Source organism: Alternaria arborescens (genome assembly GCF_004154835.1).
Source record: "Alternaria arborescens strain FERA 675 chromosome Unknown contig_3, whole genome shotgun sequence".
Lineage (NCBI taxonomy): Eukaryota > Fungi > Ascomycota > Dothideomycetes > Pleosporales > Pleosporaceae > Alternaria > Alternaria arborescens.
In genome coordinates, this window is record NW_021167858.1 from 786173 (window position 1) to 797350 (window position 11178).

General features: G+C 52.4%; 6 protein-coding genes across 6 annotated transcripts; 3 read left to right on the forward strand and 3 right to left on the reverse strand.

Annotated features, from left to right (window-relative positions):
• Positions 1-19: 19 nt before the first annotated feature.
• On the reverse strand, positions 20-958 carry AA0111_g1742 (hypothetical protein; the record flags this gene model as incomplete). Its single annotated transcript, XM_028647435.1, has 1 exon — positions 20-958. The coding sequence occupies one exon, from the start codon at positions 956-958 to the stop codon at positions 20-22; it is 939 nt and encodes a 312-aa protein (XP_028510797.1).
• Positions 959-1078: 120 nt separating this feature from the next.
• AA0111_g1743 (hypothetical protein) lies at positions 1079-1599 on the reverse strand (the record flags this gene model as incomplete). The annotated part of the gene is made up of 2 exons (XM_028647436.1): positions 1079-1247; positions 1337-1599. The coding sequence occupies 2 exons, from the start codon at positions 1597-1599 to the stop codon at positions 1079-1081; spliced, it is 432 nt and encodes a 143-aa protein (XP_028510548.1).
• A 544-nt stretch (positions 1600-2143) lies between these two features.
• AA0111_g1744 (hypothetical protein) lies at positions 2144-3401 on the forward strand (the record flags this gene model as incomplete). Its single annotated transcript, XM_028647437.1, has 3 exons — positions 2144-2156; positions 2388-2720; positions 3004-3401. 3 exons carry the CDS (start codon positions 2144-2146, stop codon positions 3399-3401), a joined length of 744 nt encoding a protein of 247 aa, XP_028510802.1.
• A 516-nt stretch (positions 3402-3917) lies between these two features.
• On the forward strand, positions 3918-6509 carry AA0111_g1745 (HBS1-like protein; the record flags this gene model as incomplete). Its single annotated transcript, XM_028647438.1, has 4 exons — positions 3918-4305; positions 4427-5020; positions 5069-5233; positions 5293-6509. 4 exons carry the CDS (start codon positions 3918-3920, stop codon positions 6507-6509), a joined length of 2364 nt encoding a protein of 787 aa, XP_028510803.1.
• A 209-nt stretch (positions 6510-6718) lies between these two features.
• Positions 6719-8310, reverse strand: AA0111_g1746 (Serine/threonine-protein phosphatase 2A activator 1; the record flags this gene model as incomplete). Its single annotated transcript, XM_028647439.1, has 2 exons — positions 6719-7255; positions 7309-8310. The coding sequence occupies 2 exons, from the start codon at positions 8308-8310 to the stop codon at positions 6719-6721; spliced, it is 1539 nt and encodes a 512-aa protein (XP_028510800.1).
• A 213-nt stretch (positions 8311-8523) lies between these two features.
• Positions 8524-10961, forward strand: AA0111_g1747 (hypothetical protein; the record flags this gene model as incomplete). The annotated part of the gene is made up of 3 exons (XM_028647440.1): positions 8524-8557; positions 8695-10707; positions 10762-10961. The coding sequence occupies 3 exons, from the start codon at positions 8524-8526 to the stop codon at positions 10959-10961; spliced, it is 2247 nt and encodes a 748-aa protein (XP_028510801.1).
• Between the last annotated feature and the right edge of the window lie 217 nt (positions 10962-11178).

An 11178-nucleotide genomic window follows, 5' to 3' on the forward strand; every position in this document is an offset into this window, starting at 1 on the left:
CCCGTGAAGATTGCCAACGTTACGATACCGATATTGCGGGCAAAATGCCTTCCAGGACATTTATGTTCTCGCCCCCAAAAGAAGTCCAATTACCACTCAAACCTGCATCGCTGAACTTTCCTCTTTTGTCGTCGTTTCCGCTGCCGCTGACCAAGTACCGTTCAGCCCAGAAAGTATCCAGGGGTTTCGCAGTAGCCTGAGGCCTTGCAGCCTTCCACCCTGGGGTGAACTGCCCATTGTACTTATGAGAAAGATAAACCTCGGTGCCTTTTGGTATAGTGTATTTCTCGTCAAGCACATATGTCGGGGCTGTGACTTCTCTTACAGCGAGGTTGGAACTATACATTCGTGTCGTCTCCGCATGGAGAGACTGGAACAAAGGCCGTGCGCTCAGTTGCATAAAGTTGTAGCCTTGCGTCTCTTCATTGACACCATTCCTGATTTCATCGAGCACGCGACGGTGTAGAGAGGGATCGCGTAGTGTTTCGAAAAAGTACCAGAATGTTACTGGCACGGTAAGACTGGTTCCGCCGTAGAGGAGGCCGAGGGTTTGTGCGGAGCGACCATCTACACCGTGGCCAGCCATCTTGCTATATAGTTCCTCTCTCTCTTGGAGAAGACCAGAACCTGCGATGGGGTCCCAGGTAGTGTTTACAGCGTTTTGCTTGCGTAACACTTCGGATTCCTTGGTCCAAGCTCTAATGGCGTTGAGCAGGCGATCACGCGCGGCGTAGGCTTTGGGGATAAGGAAGCGGGGAAGGCCCATGAAGAATTGATCCGTGGCTTCAATGTGGATCCAGACATCGGATATGATTCCTGGATACATGATGGATGTGCCGAGAAGGGTTTCGGCGATGCCGTAGGACGCGTGATACTCGATGAAGTCGTAAAGATCAGGAATGTCCTTCCATTCGCCTTCTGGAGTTGAAGACAAGCTTTTGGTGACGGTCCGTTTCATGACATCGAAAAGCCGTTTGGCAAGTAAGCCAAGATTCGATCCTGTGGTATGCTGTCGGATGTGTGTTGTTTGAATGTAGTCTGTGTTACCATTCTCAGACTTGTAATGGTCGATGGCTTCCTATGGGCTTCCCATCAAAGCGCCCATGATCTTGTCGTGGATAAATGGGTTTGGATCACATTCGGATGAGGAATTGAGCACGCCTCTGACGTGCTCTGGATCCAAGACGACAAGTAATTTCTGGCCTGCGGCGTCTAGATAGAAAGGCGAACCATCGCCATACTGGTTCCTGTTGCGATGTCAGTTTCGCTATAGTGCGACGATCGCGTGGTGGCCGTCAATGGACAGCCTCAATGGCGACGTGAGGACGATACTTACAAGCATCTCGCTAGGAAGCCATGCGAATCATAAGCAAAAGACAAGGCGTGTTTCAGTCCAGGTATCCAATAAGGAAGCGTTGGAGGCAAGACATTACGACCCTTTCCGTACTTGATAGATCTGAAGGTATGCCCGGAAAGGATCCGAGTACAGACGCACACTACCGCGATGGCCACGATGCATTGCGCGATGAGACTGTGCTGCAATGCGGCGAACGGTGCAGAAAGCTGCCCGTTTACAGTCGTCGTGTTCCTGACATCCATGTTGGGTGCAAGGTGGTATAATTCACGTGGTGGAGACAAATATCAGTTAAATGTGATCTTCATAAGTTGTCCCAATGCAGGGGGATAAGCGCTAGCCTGAAAAAGGGATTAATTTCTGCAGTGTTGGGAGGCCTCGCTGGCAACAAATCAGGCGGGCTGTACCTGATAACCAACGCCATGGTGTCTTGCATACCTGTCATGTACTCGATAGAAGATGAAACACATCGGCCACTGATTGCGTGCAGATAGCGGTGCAGTAGGCGGCTATTTTTGGTTGCATGGTGCATAACGGCGTGCATGAATGTGGAGGTGGAGACGATTGGCTTAGCGTCTCAGGGTCCCGGCCAGAACAACAGAGCTTCGTCAACTTGACATCCTTCGCGCTCTTTGCTATCATCATCACGCTCCTTGCGCTACCTAGGCACCCACCGGCTTTAGCTACTCATTGACTGCATCGCTGTCCCCTTTATCCTTTTCCGCTCCCTCGTGCTAATACCCAACCCTTAAGCGCTTATCTAGCAGCCAGCTAGAACTCGTCATCAGCATGCCGGGAGTTCGTAAGTGCAATCCCCGTTCACCTTCACCTTCACCTTCACCGTGGGAATGGCGTCCATCTTGGGATTAGTCGCGCTTTTCGATCGGATGCGCAAACTTCCTTATTGTGGTTGCCTATTTACGTGCCCAATGTATGCACAAACGTCTACCTGCCTACAAGCCATCATCCTCGAGACTGCTCCATGCGATCACTAGCACATACAGAATCGTTATCTGACGCATTACTCCCACAGCACTTGACGCGATGGATCAGATGAAGAAGGCCTTCAAGGGTCTCTTCAAGGGCAAGAAGTCCAAGAAGGAAGAGCCAAAGCCCACGGCCACTTCTGAGGCCTCTACTACGCCTGCGCAAACCAGACCCAGCGAGACTACGCCAGCTGCACCCGCTCCCGCACCCGTCCCCGAGCCCGCGAAGACTGAGACGACACCTGCTGCCCCAGCGTCTGCGTCTGCGCCAGTCCCTGCGCCTGCTGAACCCGCAGCGGTTCCAGCCTCGGATCCTGCTCAGGGTGAGGCGAAGAAGGATGAAGCCGCTGCATTGGCCGAAGTCAAGCAGGCCACGTCGAGTAGGTTATCATCTCCTTCACATTCTAGTCCACTACCATATCGTGGAGACGATGCCTGGCATGGATCCAGGCGACGACAGAAAGTCGGCTTGGATCGCAGTCAGTGGAACGATCCCATTTAGGCGTGGGAAAACACCTGCAACGATATGGCTGGTCAAGCTTATCGCACTTCCAACCGCTCGTTTACGACCTTACGGCCAGATACTACATCTCCTTCCCGCTCGAAATCTTACGAATTTCCTTTGTCACTCAAGATACCATAGACTAATACATCCTCTTCCAGCACCCGAACCAGTTGGCGCCGTTGCACCCGCTCCCCCGACCGCTGCTGAGGCTCAGCCCACAGCCACCGAGGCACCAAAGGACACTGAGGCCAAGGCGACGGATACACCTGCACCAGCTGCCCCTTTGGATCTTCCCGCCATTCCTAGCAGCCAGCCCGCTGCTGGTATGAGCGCTACAAGCGGACCTATGTTTGATGAGCCCAACTTCGGCGAGGACAAGCCCGCTGCACCAGCTGCACCAGCTGCGGCGCCTGCTCCCGCCGCTCAGGCTGAGGAGCCTGTTGCTCCCGCACCTACTCCAGCGGCTCCCACCACTGCTGCCGCTCCTGCGCCTAGTGCTGAACCCACCGCAGTTCCTGCTGCCCCGGCCGCCGCCGAAGAGAAGGCAGAGAAATAGAGACGTCCCTATTGAGTTCAGGAGACTACAGGCGTGACATGAAATAGTGGGCTGAGAGGCCCGCGAACAAAAAAACATTTTGAATACCGACAGGCGAAGGGCGCGGGTGTCAGGCCTCGTTTTCAGCATTGTGATTTTCCACTAATACTATACCCCACTGCTGTATCTTTCGATAGGTGTGTCGAGCTGTAGGCGAGCTTGACTTTGAATCGAACAATTTTATGATTTCTACCTTGATCGTCTGCCTAAGTGACTTAGACGAATCATCGTCATTGTATTGCTGAAAGCTCCCAACTAGCGCGGGGCAATAGCAGCCGCGCTACACGTCAAGGAAAGTCGCCCCACCAACGACGTCAATGAAGGGACGCGATTATTCACATTAGGTAGAGAAACCGCGAGCTATTTGGCCCCAACAACTCTACACGCCTGCGCACCAATTCGATACCAGAGGGTGCACTCGACACAAGTCAACCTGCCCGTAACCCACACACACCGTCGAATCAAGAAATACCCACAATGCCTGCAGGCGGCTTCTCGCGCACGCGCAACGTCGATTACGATGACGACGATATTTACGACGACGATGACTACTACGAAGACGACGCCGGGGACGTCGATGCGGGAGGAGATGGCATGACGGAGGACGACAAAGAGCAGATGCGTGTGGGCACCGTCAAAGTCCGCGAGGCGCTAGGAGATATGAGCGACTTCACGAGCGATGAGCAGATACAAGAAGCGTTATGGCACTACTACTACGACATCGGAAAGAGTGTGAGCTACCTGAAGAACAAGCTCGGGGTAGCAGAGCCGAAGCAGGAGGCACCCAAGCAGGAAAAGGCAAAACCAGTGTCGCGCTTCGACCAAGCTGCAAGCGTAGCAGACCAGAACGCGCCCGCAACCACAGGTAAGCACACTCACACTCTCTCCCCATTCTAGCTATGTAGACGAGTCTGCTGCCCTGTCGTCCTGTTGCCCATCCTCTACCGTTGCCCCAATCTCGATGCCTACCAACGCTGCTGTCACAGACTTCTTCTGGGATGTGCCCTGGGGCAACGTGCCACCCGAACGATTAGGCGTCATCACCGTCGATGCCCCCCACTACAAAGGCGGCCTGCTTGGAGGCTCTTCGAAACTAGCCGCCCTTGCGGCTAAGCGGAGGAAGGAGCGCGAAGATGCGGAAGCTGCTGCGTCCAAGGCAAACAACGACGCCGACTCAGCCATCGCCATGCTCGATAAGCTCTCGGTGAAGAACCAAGGGAGTAGCAATTCTGGAGGCGATAGTGGCGAGTCTGAGCGTCCAGCTCGACTTTCCAGATATCCTGTCCGCAGACGTTCGCCATCGCCAGCACCAGAAGCACCCAAAGAACCCGAAATAGAAGAACCCCAAGCTCCTCAGCCTGCCGTCGTTGTCGAATCGCCTGCTCAACGCGCTACGGCCTCTATGTTCGCCTCCACCCTTTGTGGGCCCGACGAAATGTCAAAGCACATACAAGCACCGCTACAAGAGGTGCCGATACCCTTTGCTGCGTACAAATCCTATGATGGCACAGGAGCCTTTGCTGGACCAAGCCCGGACGATATTGTGCGGGCAGCACAGGCAAAGGGCGCAGGCGGCGGACGTCACTAGATTCTTGGCAAATTCATTTGAACCTCTCTAAGACATACAGGAACTACACCAAAGAAGAAGAAAAAGCAGACCAACGGTGACTTAGCCGAGTCGGTCGACAAGCTTACCGTGGCCGACGAGCCAAGAGTCAAGAGCAAGAACTTGAACGTTGTAGACGAGTTCGAAAAGAGCGCTTCGAAGCGGATGGCTAATTTTGTAGTGCTCGGTGAGTAGACTCTTGCAGCCCCTGCTCGTCCTTCGTCATTAGAGTACTAACTCCTCCAGGACATGTCGACCACGGTAAGAGTACGCTCATGGGGCGATTGCTTTACGATCTTCATGTTGTCGATCAGCGATCGATAGACAAATTACGAAAAGAAGCAGAAACTATTGGCAAATCATCATTCGCGCTCGCGTGGGTCATGGACGAAACGAGCGAAGAGCGGAGTCGTGGTGTTACCGTCGACATTGCGACAAACTACTTCGAGACAGACAGGAGCGTGTTCACAATACTGGATGCGCCTGGTCATAAGGACTTCATACCAAGAATGATTTCGGGTGCATCACAAGCCGACTTCCCTGTCCTTGTCATCGACGCAAGCACCAACAGCTTCGAATCTGGTCTCAAGGGTCAAACGAAAGAACACATTCTAATTGCACGAAGCATGGGTATGCAACATATCGTTGTGGCCGTGAATAAGATGGATACAGTCGGATGGTCGAAATCACGCTTCGACGAGATCTCGAAACTCATGACCACCTTCCTCACCGAAGCAAGCTTCCTCGAAAAGCGAATAACATTCATACCCCTAGCTGGTCTGACCGGAGAAAACGTCGTCAAGAAGATCGAAAACTCGGCCGCACATTGGTACACTGGCGAGACTCTGCTAGAAGCTCTAGAACGAATCGATCTACCAACCCGAAACCTCACGAAACCACTTCGGCTCTCTGTTGCTGACGTCTTTCGAGGTGATATCCGTTCACCGCTAAGCATATCAGGCCGTATCGATGCCGGAACCTTACAAGTGGGCGACGTTATCCTCGCTCTCCCTGCCAATGAAACCGCAACTATAAAATCTATCGAAGTGCAAGACGCACCCGTGGACTGGGCTGTCTGCGGTCAAATTCCTACCCTCCACCTCACGGACATCGACCCCGTTCACCTTCGTCAGGGAGACATTGTCTGTTCCCCCAAAGATCCTGTCAAACTTGTCAAAGCATTTACGTCCAAGCTCCTCGCTTTCGAACACGTACTGCCTATGCCGGTGGAAGTCTTTAGGAGCACACTCAACTCACCTGCAGGAATTCGAACGCTGAGCGCTAAGCTTAATAAGTTTACAGGAGAGGTTGTGAAGAAGAAGCCGAGAATTGTGAAGCCAGGTGAGGTAGCAAGGGTGGTGGTGCAACTGGAAAAGGAGTTACCGGTGGAGGAGGGAATGAGGGTCGTGCTTAGAGAGAGGGGACGAACGGTGGGGGCAGGATTGATGGAAAATGTTGCTTGATTGTGTGAAAAGGAGGATAGACAGCCCAAGAACGATATCTTGGTGGAAGCTTGCGATATTGTGGGGTGCGTAGTGCATGACTCTGTAGTTTATGGTCATGACCCTACCAAGCTTCTTATAATAGACAAATTCGAGTCTCGTATCGTACATGTCGTACACGAAAACATGCTACACGTGTCTAGTGTCTTATTTTTTGATCTTGCCCTATCTTATCTCTTATCCGCCCAAGGTGCCCTCGTACTTGGTTGGGCATTCTGCGTATCCCCTGCATTCCCTCTTGCCCATGGTGCTGTAGTGCCACCTACTGTCGGTGGTGGAGCAGGCGTTCTACTCGCCCAAGGCGCTTTTGTAGGCTGATTCGGACCATTGGGTACATCTGTACTACCTATGCCTCTAGCACTAGCACCAGCAGTAGCCCACGGCGCGGCCGTCATTGGAGGCATTCCAGCACCCGCCGTTCTAGCCCCAGTACCCGCCCACGGCGCAGCAGTACCAACTCCGCCTCCCCTAGCTACTCCACCCATAGGGTCGGCCATCGGATCCCGTAACGCAGACTGTGGACCCGGTCGAGCAGTAGGTGCTGTGGTAGACGGTGTACTCGACTTAGGTTGACTGGCAGTATGAACACTTGCCTGAATGGTTTTCGCATTTGGATCCGCTGAGAAGGAGAAAAGCGAGCCGAACGGGAAGTGCTGGACTACAGGGAATTTGGAAAGAACTTCTGCGTTGTACATCTTGATCATCCCCTAAAACTATTGTCAGTTTGATGCATTCTGGTAAGGAAAGCAGTGTGAATTACTTTGTTGATTTTGGCCCATCCTGCCTTAACACCAGAGACGTCATACAGGATATTGCTGTGTTCCCAAAATGGTCCTTTCTTTACATCGTAGATGAAGCCGACGGCACTGAAATACATATTCCGCGTTCGCTCTCGGGCTACAGCGGTGGCTTTGGCCACGTCGCCTGGGTTAGGAGCAGTCGGTAACGAGCCTTCTGCTGCGACATCTGCAGGCGTAACGATAGCGGGAGAAAGTTGCGCGCTGCCGAAGATATACGGAACGAACGAATGATCGTCTAGCCCCCATACACCGTGGGAGCCAGCAGGTTCAAGTGTGTACGTCAGGATAAGCCGTCGTATCAGAGCGAGATATGGTTCCACTACTCCAAGAACGATACCGCGCTCCTGCTCGCCATCTTCCGAATGAGGAAAAGCGCCCAGTTTCCAGAGACAGCCTAGGAAAGCGAGGAAACTGAGTTCATGGCCTGTACCGTAGTCGAGACGTTGAGAGCTACCAAAACTGCCGATGAGATAGGCTTCTAGTTCATGTTTGGCAGAGACATCGGACGCGGATTTGAAGGCGAGTACCTGTTCGGGTAGATACTGATCTAGTAGTTCAGGCACCCTTTCTCGAACAATATCATACCAGGTCCTAAAGCTGACGTTTCCGAAGCGACGCGGACCTGGGTCTGGCGGTGCTTCGTCGATGATGGAGGCCAGGGTGTCGAGAAGCTTGGCGAGGTTTGCAACAACGGGGGGATGAGGAACGTCTGGATCGTTCAATTTCCACTCTTTGAATGAACCTGTGTTGCCTCCTTGCTCTTGAGATTCTTTGATCTTTCGGGGTATCATAGCTGTGTTGAGCTGGAAGATAAAAGTCATGATATCGGCATAGGCTCTGCTTGCCAGGAAGAAAGTGACATCGTCGCCATCGTGAATACGTTTCGCGGGAATTTCGAAAGTGTGCGATGCATCTTTACGGAGTAGCTCTAGTACGGGTGCTTTAGAGGGATTGGATGACATTGCGGAATGGGGGGTGTGGTGATAGTTTGTGGTTTATCGATAGTGGGCAGGCGCAGGGACGATCTCATGTGATAGCGTGTCTGAGGCCCACTTTCGCGCCCGGCGCTCCAGCCTCCTCTTGCTTTTGAGCGTGGGGATGACTTCACTCCCCCACATCGCCGACATCGCCGAGGCTCATCAACACAGATGCAATAGCGTTCTTGACGCTCACTGATGGCGCGCCTCAAGGACACGTCGAAGCAGAGCGGTACGTCATCGCAGCCGCAAGCTCATGGTGTAGTAGAGCTGGCAGGTGTTTACACCAAGTTCTCCATGGCCGCTACCTATTATAAACATAGCTGAAGCTTCCGTCCTACGCGTCCTGAGCTAACACTAGCACACTAGCTCGCAAACCCCCCTCACCTTCCTCAGACGACGACGCAGCAACCCAGCAGCTCCTCACCGAATCCCATTCCCCACTCGCAGACTTGCCCGCACCGTCCGCGGTCCTCGGCGCAAACCTCCTCAACGCAGCGCGCATAAACCCTCCTAGCTTTCCAGAGTGGAAAGGGAAACAAGGTCAGGGAAAACTCAAGCGGGTCAGCCTGAAGAGGGATGAGAGCTCAAAACAGAATCTAGCGGTCAGAGGTGACCCGTACGAGATTGAGCTGAGCCCTGAGAAGGGCAAATATGCATTGCCAGAGAAGGTCAACCACAAGCCCTTGAAGATCCTTAAGAAGAAAAAGAAGAAAGGCAAGGCGAAAACAGTGGACTTATCGAGTGATGCTCCTGTAGCTTCGTCGGATCTTCCGGTGCAGACCGAAGGTGGATTGCAGGTGGATCCCGAAGAGCTGGTAGAGAATTTGGCTCTGCCTGGAGACCTGGTATCAGCAGAGACTGTCCTACATTCCTCACCGCCTCGACTCGTTCCGTCGCAAAGCGATACCGTAGCCGTCGATAACACTCGTCACGAAACACCACCCAGTGTGGGCGAAAGACCGTCTGATGCGCTAGAACATCTTGCCAACACACGAGCAGTATCGAAACGGAAATCAGAGTCGGAACACGGTGATGATAGACCTGCGAAATGTCAGAGAGAACAGAGGCAAACGACTGCGGAATCAGTCTCATCAAGGAAGGCTCATCCACGGTTCCGAATTCCGGTCCGGCGGAGATCGCAAGAGCAGAGCACCACAGAGAAGGTGGATCACAGTAACCACGAACAAGGAACGCAAGAAATCGCCGACGATCCTGTACAAGAGAAAGGCTCACGTCCAAAACGTGCTGCACCAAAACTAAAATCTCGAAGAAAACTTAACAATGATACTACAGTGACCAGTCAGCCGTTACCGGCCAGGAAGCGAGGACCCCAGATCCACGCAAAACCATCCAAGAAGGCTACAGAAATAGCCAATGTCGTAGAGATCGAAAGCGCGTCTGGAAGTGCCCAGTCCGATAACGAGTCTGAGCGTGAGCCGGACGCAGAGAGATCTGAAAGCATTTCGGATGACGGTCACCAAACAGTACGTCCTACAGGACAGCCTGGAAGCATTGAAACCGTCCTTGAGTTCCTCAACCTTAAGCCACGGCCAGGCAAGTGTGAAACTAAGATCGCTACTTCGATCATCCATAAATGCAACGTACATCGCACCCACCTTCAGGATAGCGATATACCGACGGAGCAAGTTGCTGAAGATGTCAATGATTTACAAGAAATGCTCAGGCAAATTAACACTCGTGTCAAAGAGAAAGACCAGCGCGCCTTCAAAGGTGACGCGTATGGCCATGTCTTCCGTGCTATCATACTATACCTCGAAGCACTATATATTTGGCTAGACGAGAACGACGGTGCAGTGGCCGACTCACTAGGCGCTTTACGGATACTGTCACCCTTGATACGCCAGATACTGGCGTTCAAAGACACGATTGCAGATTGGAATGTCTTTGTTCCCAAGCACTTCAAGGGTGATAGAATTATCAAAGACGTGGATATCAGTCTCATTGCCCATCTTCGACATGTAGACAAGACATATCGCAGATGTCTGAGTAGGCTTGAAGCCACGGAACAACATCGCAAGCAGCAAGCAGAACTCGATCGCAAGATGAAAGAGCAGAAGGAGGAGGAAGACCGGAAGACCATGTCTCTCGAGGCGCAAACGCAGCGGTGGAAACGTTGGCAGGATCTACATATCAAGCGCATGCTCTGTGAAACTGATCCGCATAGAAGACTGAAGTTGGCCATCACAAGGCTCGAAAACTTGGAAGAAAAAGATGCCAACGGTGTCGTTTTCGAGCGGCTGCCGGTCTTTACGTCTCGGTCTGCTCCTCCACATCGACAAGCTTCGACATTGGACGACAGTCAAGAATGGACTGAACAAGAAGAGACCGCTTTACTCGACGGCTTGAAGCGTTATGCTGGTACGTTTCATCTTCTCTGACGAGTCTCTCGTTTCTATACTAACCGTCATATAGGTCCACAAGTTTTCGAGAAGATCTTCACAACGTATTGCAAGCCTAATTCGTCTCGTCCGCTAGGTGGATGTTTGCGCGAACGGAGTGTCGCAGAGATTGTTACGAAAGCAGCGCAATTTCGATCAAACTTGCAGAAGTTATATCAAGATAACGGCTGGGTAGTGGAGGACTGGGTCACAAAGATTCCGGTGATGCCGTAAGTTTGGTTTCCCTCTCGATTGAATGGTTCATCCTTGCGTCTTACGATGAATGCCTTCCTTTCACTGTGGCGCAGATCGAGTTCCTGCTGAAGCAGTCTTTCTCGTTGTATAATCCTTAAGATACCCCTCATATATTTCCACTTGTATTCTTACCGCGAATCATCGTATCCGACGTGTGTCTTCATAGGCACAGCCTCAGACCATGTAGGTCTTCTCC